Source organism: Syngnathus acus, chromosome 10 (assembly GCF_901709675.1).
Source record: "Syngnathus acus chromosome 10, fSynAcu1.2, whole genome shotgun sequence".
NCBI classification, from domain to species: Eukaryota; Metazoa; Chordata; class Actinopteri; order Syngnathiformes; family Syngnathidae; genus Syngnathus; species Syngnathus acus.
Window position 1 is genome coordinate 5,224,735 of NC_051095.1, and position 12,929 is coordinate 5,237,663.

Consider the following 12,929-nt stretch of genomic DNA (forward strand, 5'->3'; position numbering starts at 1 on the left):
TTAATATAATCAAAATTGATCTTTAAGTTATCTTTAAATTAAACCTAACTTTACAACATGCTTTTGTTATTGTATTTTTTTTCTCATGATTTTTTTTTTTGTATTTGACCATAACATTCTGAATTTCCCCCCCCCGCTCTCCTACATAAGAAAACACTCGGGACGCTCCAATGGCCGTCCAATGGAAGGAGTGGTTTGGGGTGGAAGGTGGGGTGGGTGACTTTGCCCCTGACGCCTGTAACCCCACGCTCCGCCACTGCGCGTCCGTAGGAGCCGGTTGAGTATCTGCGTTATCTCCGCATGTTTGACAAGAGAGGAAGTGTTTGACTGATCTCTTTCTCCCTCCCTCCCTCTCTTCCCTGTATCTATTTCCACACACACACACACAAAAGAAATAAAAAGTGGCGTCCTGTGATTCGCGCGCGTTACACGTTGTTTACTTTTTCGTGCTCGCTTCCGCGCATTTGTCTTTTTTTTTTTTTTTTTGTATTCCTCCTCCTCCTCCATATGGGTGACCGTCGCGCTATTGTGGATATATAGAGGCAGAGACACACCATGGAGGAGGACATGATGGAAGCGTGGTTGGACGACCACCTCGACTTCACGCACTCCTACTTTGTCCGGAAAGCGTCCAGGTAAAAAGCGAGCGACGTGCGTGCGCGTGCATGTTTTTTTTTTTTTTTTTAACAAGCCTTTATAGTGGTGGTGTGCTACTTGCAATGTGTGTTACATGAAAATTGTGCAGGGGGTCATTCAATGATTAACTTTTACAGCATGCTGTTTTAATGTGTGCTCTCCAATGCGTCCTCGTGATAATTAGATAAGGCAAATATGTGTGCACTTCTGATTATGAGCAGTTTTCTTCAACAATTGACACATTAATAATGCATATTAAAGAACAAAATGTGTCATCGCTAATTTTGTGGGTAGGGGGAAAAAACCCGTAATTTTCGTCAGATATGACAACTTAACATTTTTATCTGAAAATAAAATAGAACACTTAAAAAGTGATCAATTACTTTTTTAGACCAATCAGTTGCTGGTGTAAATAGTAGGGAGAGAAAAAAATGGACACACCCCTATTCAACTGACAGGTCATGATGCTATATGAAAAATAAACCATTTCAAAACTTTCTGCACCATCAATGTGACCTTATAACCTCTCCAACTCAACTGACATTTTTTTTCCCAATCTCTTAACGAGGGTAAATAAAAATAACTGAGAAGGTTGCAAGAGTTAATGTGTGAATTTGCTTAAAACGAAGAATTAACTAATCACATTATAAGAAATAGGAGTCAGCCAACAGTTAATCATTAGAGTAACCTAACACCAAAAATTCTGAAATGAAAATCAATTAAGTTTTCCTGACATTTCTTTAGAGTTGCAAATTGCAGCACAAGCCAGTCTGCAGAGAACTTTCAGTGTCTGATGGATCTCATTGTTGAAAGGTAGAAGTCCGGAGAAGGATACCAAAAGGATTTCCAAGGCGATAAAATAACAATGGAACACACTGAAGATGTTCCTCCAAAATTGATGATTTGTTAGGGAGGCTGCACTATTCTGTCCTCTCCCTATTGTGATTATGATTTGTTAACTGTCAATGATTGGATTTGTATGTCCTGCTAACAGGGACATGGTGAATGCCTGGTTTGCCGAACACGTCCACGCCATCACGCCGTCCGCCTCCAAAGACAACCCGTCCTCCACGGATCCCGCCGTCCTTAGAGTTTCGGACAATTACTCTCCGGAGGCCAACGCCAACCAACCGCCCGGCGTTCCTGTTCGCAAAATCTCCGCCTCCGAATTCGACCGCCCTCTCCGGCCCATCGTGGTGACGGACGAGGAGGGCTCGGTGACGTTTCTGAGCGACGCGGAGCACAAGAGCGTCCCCCGGCGGGGCTCCGGGATGCCGGACGGGGACGCTGGCGGCGGAAGCGCCAAGGCGGGGAGCGGCGGCAGTAACCGGGGTGATCGTTGCGCTCGACTACTGGAGCTGGTGAAGGACGTTTCGAGCCATCTGGACGTGACAGCACTCTGCCACAAGATCTTCCTTCACATCAACGAGCTCATTGCTGCCGACCGCTACTCACTATTTCTGGTGGGGGGGAGACGGGGCACTGCGCTCTTAAAAACAGAATGTTTTGTCCAATCGGATCAATTTGGTGCTACGTTGCAAATAGCAGAAATTTTATGTAATTGATGCTCTCCGAAAGACTTTTATAATTGCCTGTAAATGCCCACCAGATGGTGGCAAACCACTATTTTTATCTAAATGCAGCTTCTCACTTCAACATAGTTCCTTGACACCAAGACACCTGAAAATGGCAGCAAAGTACGACTTTTGGTAAACCAAAGTCCTCAACCCACTTTAGCATAGTTACCTTAGACCAGGATGCCACAAGACAGCGTTAAAGAAGCAATTTTATATTTAAAAAAATAAAATAAAATCTCACTTGAACATTATTCCTTGGTTCCATAATGCCACAAGATTGGCCAGAGCACAAAAATAATAAATACATTTTGTGAATAATGGCAGAAAAAACTGCTGAAGTCAGAGAAACATGTTGGTTTGTTTGCTGTACTTCATTGAGTCTAATCAAAAGAGCAAGGCACCAAAGCAAGACATTTTGTTTGGGCTTTCAGGTGGGCGAGGACAGCTCCAACACAAAGTTTCTGATCAGCCGCCTCTTTGACGTGGCCGAGGGGTCCACGCTTGAGGAATCATCCAGCAGCAGCATCCGACTGCAGTGGAACAAAGGCATTGTGGGGCACGTGGCCGCCACGGGACAGCCGCTCAACATCACCAACGCGTATGAGGTAACGTTGACGCTTATTCAAAACATTGCTTGAATGTTTTTTCCCCTCTGTTATGGGGATGGAAGCACATCGCAATGTTTTCCCGGAATTCTGCCATCGCTTTCATCAACTCTCCTGTAGTTGATTAATGGTGTTCCTCTGATTGCCCTGTCTAATTAGTGCACCTCTTTATGCGAGTGCTCTTGTTTGTGGTTATGATTTTTTTTTTAAATCCAGTTCAAACAGGCTACAGTCAGTCTACATCAACTTTAACTCAAAAAATGGACCCACATTAGATTTAAATCAATGTCATCTCTGCAGGCTTTGATGCTAACTAAAATGAAATTTGCGATGGCGGCCATTTTGTCACTTGCTGTCGACTGAAAATGACATCACAGTTGCCGGTCTCGGGTCACAACCATTCATTGCTCACCAGTTTTCTGAAGCTGAGCTGTGATTGGCTGGCAACTGTGATGTCATTTTCAGTCGACAGCAAGTGGCAAAATGGCCGCCACCTGAGATTGATCAAAATGGGTGAATTTAGCTGCTCAACACATATTCCACACATTCAATATTAATGCTATGTTTAGACTAGTGAGGCACATACAACTTTACCGTAAAGATTTTTTTTAGGTGTACTTCCACTTTAATACCCATTCTGGTTTTCCTACCCACAGGACCCTCGATTCAACGCGGAAATCGATATGATCACAGGTTACAAGACGCAGAGTATTTTGTGCCTTCCTATCAAGAACCATCAAGACGAGGTAATGACAGTATTGTACAATGATATAATAAAAATAACAGCAGTAACAAAAAGCCCATTTAAACTATCCATTGTCAGGTTGTCGGAGTGGCTCAAGCTATCAATAAGAAAAATGGCAAAGATGGAGCCTTCACCCAACAGGATGAAAAGGTGTGCAAAACTCACATTAGATCGTTTCTTAAACATTTTGACAGTGAGTAGGAGTCGAACATTCGGTAACTACTCGCTGAATATTCGGGACATCACTAACAACGTAAGCTAAATCCTTCCATTTGGATGCTTTTAAACAAGTTGTAATTTCATGAGAAGATAATTCTGAGATCACAAGAAAGATGGTTTTCTCTCAAAACAGGACTTCTCAGCCTATTTGGCATTTTCAGGCATCGTTTTGCACAACGCGCAGCTGTACGAGACGTCACAGTTGGAAACGCGACGTAATCAGGTACCGCTAAACGAAATTCAAAATCTTTTTGTAATGTACATTGTTTATGCCATATACATAAAGAAAACTCTTTATGGGGATGATTTACTCAGGTGCTGCTGGAACTGGCCAGTCTTATTTTTGAGGAGCAGCAGTGTCTAGAGGTTTTACTGAGGAAGTTTGCCGGAACCATCCTATCCTTCATGCAGGCCCAAGCTTGCACAGTCTTCATTGCCGACAACGACTCCACGGAGGTCAGCACTAAAGTGACCCTAAACACCCCTGGCAGGCCGCATGCGGGCCACGGGCCACAGGTTCCCCACCATTGGTTTTCAGGACTGGAGAAAAACATCCTTCAAGAAACTACTTAGCCTTGCCAATGACCTAAAGTAAAATCCAAACATTAGAGGATCTTTTTTTCTATTTAAAGCCCTTTTTATGACCCAAGGGAGGGAAGGTTAGTCTGGGGAGCAAAGTTTTCCTACACAATAAAAAAAAAAAAAAGTGATTCGTTTATCTTTGACATCCTGTTAAATTGGGAAAAGAATCTTTTAGTGAGCACGTCGAGCAAAAACAAGTCCCTATAAGGTGGACGGGAGAAGAAGAAAGACATGGAATGTTGAACTAAACTCCCAATCTGGCAAGACTTGATGTGTAATGGATCGTCGCTTGTAACTTGGCCAAGTTGCACCATCTTGATTGCTTAACTGGAAGAAATAAAATGTCGATTTGTCTTGTAAAAAGGGAATAAAAGGAAGAAAAGTTCACTTTTGCCTTTTTCTTTTTCAGAACCCATTTTCCAGTGTCTTTCATATGGAATATGAGGAGCAAGGTGAAGGCTTTAATTCCCCCAAAAGGTAAGGCAATTACTTTTAACACAAAGGGCGACACTATTCAATTCAATATTATTGAACGAGAAAGTCAGCCTTAGAATTTTTTTTTTTTATATATTATGAGAAAATTGACAAAAATGAAGCCAAACTGGTTGTAAGACAGTTTTTTAGTAATTCTGTGACTATATTCTAGAGTCATATTTTTTTGCCTATAACAAAATTTTGTCGTGTGCCCGCTTCGACTTTGGTTTCCTGTTTGGAAAGTAATGCTGATACATAATATCAAGTTCATGATAAAATATGATTAGATCATTTCACATTTTGCTATAACTCTCCTCAGAGAATCTTCTTGCGTCAACCAGATCAACTACATGTACGCTCAGTATGTTAAAAACACCATGCAGCCCCTCAACATCGCTGATGTCAGCAAAGATCAACGGTTCCCTTTAACGGTTAGTATTTTACCAATTTTTCAGGTTACTGTCATCTACTTACCAAAGTAATGTCTTTTGTTTTATCTGACAGTGTGAAAAGCAATATCTCACCAGGAAAGATATAACGAGTTTGCTCTGCACTCCGATCAAGAATGGCAAGAAGGACAAAGTCATTGGTAGGATGGGTTTCGGGTAGTTTCGAAAAGATTTAAAAAAAAAAAAAAGATGCATTGCTTCAATGAAAAAGTTTCTCTTGTGAGGAAAATTTGACAGAGAGAAAGCATGATTATTTTAAAAATCAAAGAAATATTCACGTCTATAGGTTGCTGCCAGTTAGTGAACAAGATGGCCGAGACGTCGGGCACCATAAAGCAGTTCAACAGGAACGACGAACAGTTCTTGGAGGCCTTTGCCATTTTTTGCGGCCTTGCCATCCAGAACACGCAGATGTACGAGACCGTGGCCAGAGCCATGGCCAAGCAGCAGGTCACTCTAGAGGTCAGTACCTGTCAGAAATTGGATCGAGGGTGATCCTAAGTAGAACCTCTGATACACGACCGCTGCCGTCTGAAGATCACTGCAGAAACTGCCGCTGGTGTGTTTTGCAGGTCCTTTCATATCATGCTTCCGCTTCTGCAGAAGAGTCCCAGAGGCTCCAGGTATTTATATTTACTTGGAATCCTCTGATACAAAACAAAGAGTGCCTTCAAAATGTATTTAGCCCCAAAGTACATTCTGAATTATGGTGTTGGGGAAGATCCAAACCTATCTGGCCCCCATGCCATGAAGTTAATTGCCCCTGAACCAAACAATTGGTTGCATCACCCTTGGCAGCAAGAACTGAAATCAAATGTTTGCAATTACTGCTGATGAGTCTTGGACTGCGGTGGAGTAATTATGGCCCACTTTTCATTGGAGGCTTTTTCAGTATGAACTGTCTGGATGAGGTCATACCACAATATCTTCAGAGGTGGGCTTAGTTGTGTATTTGGGGTTCTTGCCATGCTGGAGATTGAAGGCACCAGCTGATAGCCGAATGTTCACCTGCAGATGTTTTTGGTAGACCGCAGAATTTATTGTTTCATTAGTAGTCCAGGTCCTGAAAGAGTAGAGCAACCCCAGACCATCAAACCGTCACCACCACGTTTGACTGTTATCACTATGTTCTTTTTATTAAATGTTGTAATTTTTACATCAGAGGCCAAAAATCCTCTAAAAAGTTCAAAATTTGAGAATCCATTGACCATTTCGCCTTGGGGCTCATCAAGATATTTCTTGGCAACTGTGAGAGGAGCCTCCTTTTTTAAATCATTAGCAGGTGGTTTTTATTTCATTTTGATCTCTTTGTTTCTCATTTGTTCTTGAATTTCTTTGGATTGTAGTCAGGTGGGTTTTATTTTGAGACCTTGGAGCCTACTTCTAAGTCTGTCAGGCACTTAGGTGGGCATTTAACCGATTCCTTGATTCAACAAATATTGCCAGGAATTGGACCTTGGTGTTATCAGTGATCTAGACTTCAGATTTCCAAAACCAATAAATTCCCGCAACAAGAGGGCATTACTTTTTCAAGTAAGGGCAAAAACGATTTGCAAGAGTTACTTCCCTCACCCTTTCAGTGGCTGGTCAAACATTGTCGGAATGGTTAACTAACTCCTGGTCCATTGGGCAGGCAGCCTCAATTCCGTCGGCCCAGTCGCTGCGACTCCTGGACTTCGGTTTCAGCGACTTTGACTTGTCGGACACGGAAACCACGTTGGGTACCGTGCGCATGTTTGTCGACCTGGATCTGGCGCACAACTTCCACATGAAGCACACGGTAGGCGTCAAGAGTGGGAACGACCCACTCCACATCTGGGTGACAAATTAACAATGACTTCTACATTGTTTAGAATTTATGCCAGTGGATTTTGAGCGTGAAGAAGAACTACAGGAAGAACGTGGCCTATCACAACTGGAGACACGCTTTCAACACTGCCCAGTGCATGTTTGCCCTCCTTAAATCAGGCCGCTTGCAGGTTAGTAGCATAGCAAGCATATGAATCATCCATCGTCGAGGCTATTTCTGTCGTCCCCGAGCCAAATATTCAAAGTTGCTAGCATTTGACTCCTGACAGAATCGCCTTCGGGATTTAGAGGTTCTGGCTCTGATGATCGCTACGCTCTGCCATGATTTGGACCACAGAGGAGTCAACAACTCCTACATACAAAGGTACGGAAGCTGTAGAAGAGTCCCGGTAGAATCCTGTCGGGTATCCACCGGCTATTTAACCTGTGTTCATTTATCAGGAGTGAGCACCCACTGGCACAGCTTTACTGCCACTCCACCATGGAGCACCACCATTTGGACCAGTGCCTGATGATCCTCAACAGTCCAGTAAGCGCAATACATGGTGGCCATTCTCTTCCCGTTATGACACAAACAAGGTTCTCATTCTCTGGCTGTTTCAGGGCAACCAGATCCTGAGTGGCCTCTCCGTGGATGAGTACAAATGCACTCTAAAGATGATTGAGAGAGCTATTTTATCCACCGATCTGGCCTTGTATATTAAGTAGGTACAGAACACTGAAAATACAGAACAAAGGAAGGAGGGGGAGAAGACAATGTCTGATGTGACTTATCGGATTTATTTCTTGTTAACATTTTGTCCCAGGAGACGTGAGGAGTTCTTTGAGCTCACGCACAACGGACAGTTTGTTTGGGAAAATGAACACCATAGAGACTTACTTAGGTGAGATGAACACGTTAAGTCATCTGGGTTCATTCGTATGTATTCACACCGGTTTTGCATGTCTCCATTAGGTCAATGCTGATGACTGCTTGTGATATATCAGCAATCACAAAGCCCTGGCCAGTGCAAAAGAGGGTAAGAGATATAGAAAATAGAGATTGTGCCTAAACATATGATTTTTTTTTTTAATTTATGGAAATTTAAAAAAAAAAATCCTAATGTGAGCGTTGGTTCATATTCCAATTTTTATCCTGTAAAATTCCAACCTAATTCTCATCTAAATTATAGTTGCCCATTATTAAAAATTCAATCTGGTTCCAATTAAAAATGTTTTATTCATAACATCGTTAATCTCTAATCTTTTTTCCCCGCAAGGACCACAAGAGAAAAAGAAAATTAGCTTTGCATAAGGCACCTTGCAGCTGCGTCCCAACTATTTTATCTCCCTGGTGATCTTTGTTAGTCAGCAGCTTGTTAAAAAGCACAAGCCTCGTGGAAAAAAAAAAAAAACTCGCACACTATTTGATAACATGATGAGAGTGCTTTTGGAATAGAAAATTCTGCAACCGCCCTCAACAAAAAATATTCTGATAAGACTGAATTAGCTGTGCCTGGGGGAAAAAAGGATTTTAAAAATTCTATAAAAAAAAAAAAACATTCAAGCTAATTTATTTTTGTCCTTGGTGACACATTCTTATTAAAGTAAGATTTTCTTATCCATTACATTAATTTTCTTGTTAGATTTGTGGAGTTGGTAATTGGGGTTTTGCTGTGCAATAGAATTTTATTCTTGTGAAATTCCAATTTTCTTGCTCTCGGATGTAAGATATTTTTTCTTCATGAAAATTTGAATTCACATTTTTTTCTTGTATTTTTTTTCTCATAATACCAAGACTATAATTTGACCTACTTCTGTACCTACTATATATATAACAAACAATACCTTCCGATTTTTTGTGGAACCGTTTCCATTTAAGGTGAAAGTCTGCACTTTGCTTTCCCCCTCACACAGATCGCAGAGCTGGTGGCGACTGAGTTCTTTGAACAAGGGGACAAGGAGAGACTCGAATTGAACATTGAGCCCAGTGTAAGGCAACAACATCAGAGGGAACTGCATCGGTTTGCTACCATGACGCTACAATCTCATTTTATTTCAGGACTTGATGAATCGAGAGAAGCGAGATAAGATTCCGAGCATGCAAGTCTCCTTCATTGACGCCATCTGCACGCAGTTGTACGAGGTAATGTAGCAGTTTGAAATCAATTTTGAAAACATGACAATGTCATAATTTGGTCCTTCTGTAATAATAACTAATTATATGTCAAAAGAAATGTATGCGTTTTATCTGTATTTTCAAGTAAAAACTGTCGCCGTGGGAAAAAAATGAAAATACCATAATTCCTGATTTTTTGTTATTGATAAAATCGTAAAAAGAAACAAACTGCTTATTCAGGTGCACAAAACTGACCACAACAAGCGTAAGAATTTTCTATTGAATCAGTCATGTATTTCTGTTAACAAGATCACAATAGAGAAACAGATTATTGATCCAGCGTACTTGTTCAGTCACTGTCCCTCACTATTTTTTTTTCCTCAATCTCAGACTTTGGCAGGTATGTCTGACTACTGTTCACCTTTGCTGGAGGGTTGCCGGACAAACCGTCAGCGTTGGAAGTGCTTGGCCGAGGAGTGCGAGAAAGGCCTGGTCAACAGTCTGGTGTGAATGTCAACAACGCCCACCCGCCCGCCCCCCCATGTGGCTTCCTCACATTCTTCCCATCTCACTCACTTGACTTACTTTTTTTTTCTAGGGTGATGGGGGAAAACTTCATTTCACGACACATACCGTACATTTAATGCCTAGTTCCTTGTTTACTGCATGTATTTTCAATCTTGAGATTTGGGAAAGGTCCATGGTTACCATGGCGATGGTCGGGTGTGTCAGTGGACCGTCTCAAACCACTTTCAATTTGCGCACCAGTTTGTGTGCAGTGCTTCTCACAAACATAAGTCATTGGTCACTGTTGTCTTTTTATTTAGTCATTACAGTACAGAATCTATTTATTATTTTTGCACCGAGTGGCTTTAAACTCACAGATTACAGATATGGACAAAAGTAAATGTACATTGGGATGCAGATTATATCTACACACTACAAGAGTGTCACGCTCACAAGTACAGTCAGCCTTGCGTATTTATTTGTTTAATATATTTATTAGCTAAATGTATATTGTCTTTTTTAAAGCACTTTTCCAGAAGAAATTTTGAAATTGTTATTTTTCATACTAATTAAAAAAAAAAACGTTTTTTTTTTTTCTCCACTGCCTTGTCAAGTCACAAATGCATTTTTTGGAAATGTACACAGTGATTGAATTCAGATTTTTGTAATCGGTTACGATATAATGTTTTGGACCTACCTCTCCGTCGACGTTGCCCCATTAAATAAATTCTGTGAAACGTGTTGATTTCAGTTTTTTTTTTGTGGTGGGGGGTCTTTAATGCCTACCTCCTCATGCTTATTTTAAGAATGCTTCAAAAAGTCCTAGCTAATTGCGTTAAAGCAGGGGTGTCTGACTTCATAAATACCACAGTAAACATGAAAAAAAAAAATGTTTATTACTGTATGTGTGAGTGGGATTGAATTTGGGGTGTTGTGGCCCACCCCGGGTTTGAAACCCCATTTTAAAGCGAGCACGTCTTCTTGTAAGTGACCATGCTGCACACCTTGTGGATGGTTGTGGTGAACGAGCGCAGGCGCACCTCCTCCGGGTCGCTGATGCAGTGCGGGTTGGACTCCTCCCACTTATCGGGAATGGCGAGGTCTCTGTCGGTGTAGATCAGGAGGTTGAAGCTACCTGTCGGGGGAAAAAGAAGACGTCAGGAGAGGCGGACATTAGGAGGAAATCTTGCTGGAAGCCAGCGGATGACTGGTCTTACACGGCGTTTCCAGCAGGGGCAGGAAGGTCACGGAGGCGGTTATCTGCCTAAGAACTGAGCGGATCTCACCCTGGATGGTTTGAATGGGCTTTTCTCGAGGGGCACTACTAAAAGTAAAAAAAGATCACAACAAATACTTGAGCATTACAGTGAACACCAAATCAAAGACTCAGTTTTTTTTTAAAAAAAACCTATTACTGAACAGCTCAACTTTTAGCCATTTTATGCTCAGGAGGAAAATTTATAAATGTATACCTGTGACCTGAGAAAAATTCCCTGCTTCGGTAAAGAAAAAGCAAAGCATTAATTCTGTGCCAGCTCAGCTTCAGATAACTATATCGAAGTAAACAGAGTGCTTCATGTTGCCACCATCCTGGAGCATCAGGGTGCAAGTAAGGTTTCTTATCAAACAAAAAGGCTATGCTGCCATCTTGTGGCATGAATGGTGTAATGGAAATATGTATACACTTTTGATATTGTTTGCATACTGAGATATGTATCAAATTATCTTTGATCAGAGAAACCAGCTTTGAGAATACTTTTGTTGGTAAGTAAGTATTTAAGAGTCAAACTAAAATGGCGGCACCCACCTGCACTCCATGGCCGACTTGTCGCACTCTATATCAAACTGCCAGCGTTCCAATACCTCGTTGGTTTGCAGACATGTGATCACCAACACCAGCTTCTGCACCGTGCAGTTGAGGAGCCACTCTGCACCAAAATACACAGGAAATAATATGTTGTGATATGCAAAACTGAAATTTTGTCTTTCGTTTGACTTAGAGACATGTTTTGTTTTCCCAACACAACAAATTCAAGTTAGCAAACATCGCACTCAAGTTGTCAAGTTTCAACTAACCTTTGAGCTGCGACACCACACTATCGAGGTAGTTCTTTAGTTCAGGATCCGAGGTGACTTGAAGGCTCATGTCATACTGGCTCACTCTGGTGAATTGCTCCGGAGGATAAATGCCACGCTGGTACAAGATGCTGTTGATACCAAAAGCTGTAGAACGAGCAAAACAATCAAATAAATGTCAATCGTAAAACTCGTCATCTGCTGTGATGATTTCTAGTGAATCTGGAGCATTCATAATAAGGAAAAACTGTGGTGGCATTGATCATGTGATTAATTATTGATTGAAATTACATTATTTTGATATTTTTAACTATGTTTTAAGTCTAGGGTGGCACATAGCATTTTTATTACTCCTAACACTAAGCAGTGCCATATGCCACAGCACTGTGCTTTTTTTTTAGTAACTTTAAATTGATTTTCATCATGAAATGTCTGATGGTAAGCTAACCATGCTGAAGCCTAAAATTGAGACCCCCTACACACACACACACACACACACACACACACACACACACACACACACACACACACACACACACACACACACACACACACACACACACACACACACACACACACACACACACACACACACACACACACACACTTGAAAAGTTGCCATAAATACACGCTCACATGCAGTCAGATGACTGCACAGATGTGTTGAGTAAACATCACTTTGAAATTCGAACATAAGTGTATGAGACATTTGAAAGACGTCACCGTCCGTACGGGTTTTAAGTAAAGACCGGGAGTACTTTTGGCGTTACTGGAAATGTATTCAACTGTACTGGGGTCCAAAAGAAAAGAATTTAACGCCCAATGCATTTTTTTTTTAATACACGCAAAGTTAAGTTAGGATAAATACTTACAAAAGAAGTCAGCCACAAGCTCCGCGCTTCCTTTGAGAGTAATTCCTTTGAGTGTGCTGGTCATTGTGTGGTTTGATTTTCGTCTGTTTTTGTCCTAAACGCTTCAACAAACGTTCGTCGAGGTTTCTTTCTTGTTAAAATTGCTAAAATGCTGCCCGCGGTTTTGTTTGAAAATGGCCTGCCTATAGACTACTGCGCATGCGTGGGATATTCTTCTCCTTCACCAATTGCGTCCACATTCCAGTTGTACGAGCGCGTTAGCGCCATCTATCTTCTATTT

General features: G+C 41.5%; 2 protein-coding genes across 3 annotated transcripts; one reads left to right on the forward strand and one right to left on the reverse strand.

Moving 5' to 3' along the window:
* The first annotated feature begins 262 nt into the window (after positions 1-262).
* pde5ab (phosphodiesterase 5A, cGMP-specific, b) lies at positions 263-10,442 on the forward strand. Its single transcript, XM_037260826.1, has 22 exons — positions 263-635; positions 1,631-2,099; positions 2,645-2,818; positions 3,475-3,564; positions 3,642-3,713; positions 3,916-4,005; positions 4,098-4,238; positions 4,774-4,841; positions 5,158-5,269; positions 5,343-5,427; positions 5,574-5,749; positions 5,860-5,910; positions 6,921-7,067; positions 7,141-7,266; positions 7,366-7,460; positions 7,538-7,625; positions 7,700-7,800; positions 7,903-7,980; positions 8,052-8,115; positions 8,993-9,067; positions 9,138-9,221; positions 9,585-10,442. The coding sequence occupies exons 1-22, from the start codon at positions 556-558 to the stop codon at positions 9,702-9,704; spliced, it is 2,586 nt and encodes an 861-aa protein (XP_037116721.1). The 5' UTR covers positions 263-555; the 3' UTR covers positions 9,705-10,442.
* Positions 10,000-12,857, reverse strand: mad2l1 (MAD2 mitotic arrest deficient-like 1 (yeast)). 2 transcript variants are annotated; one of them, XM_037260833.1, is made up of 5 exons: positions 12,650-12,857; positions 11,778-11,924; positions 11,509-11,629; positions 10,919-11,022; positions 10,000-10,836 (listed from the first exon to the last, which is right to left on the reverse strand). In XM_037260833.1, exons 1-5 carry the CDS (start codon positions 12,711-12,713, stop codon positions 10,664-10,666), a joined length of 609 nt encoding a protein of 202 aa, XP_037116728.1. In that variant the 5' UTR covers positions 12,714-12,857; the 3' UTR covers positions 10,000-10,663. The 2 variants fall into 2 exon arrangements, with proteins under 2 accessions (XP_037116728.1, XP_037116727.1); XM_037260832.1 differs by having other exon boundaries at positions 10,919-11,025; positions 12,650-12,855.
* Between the last annotated feature and the right edge of the window lie 72 nt (positions 12,858-12,929).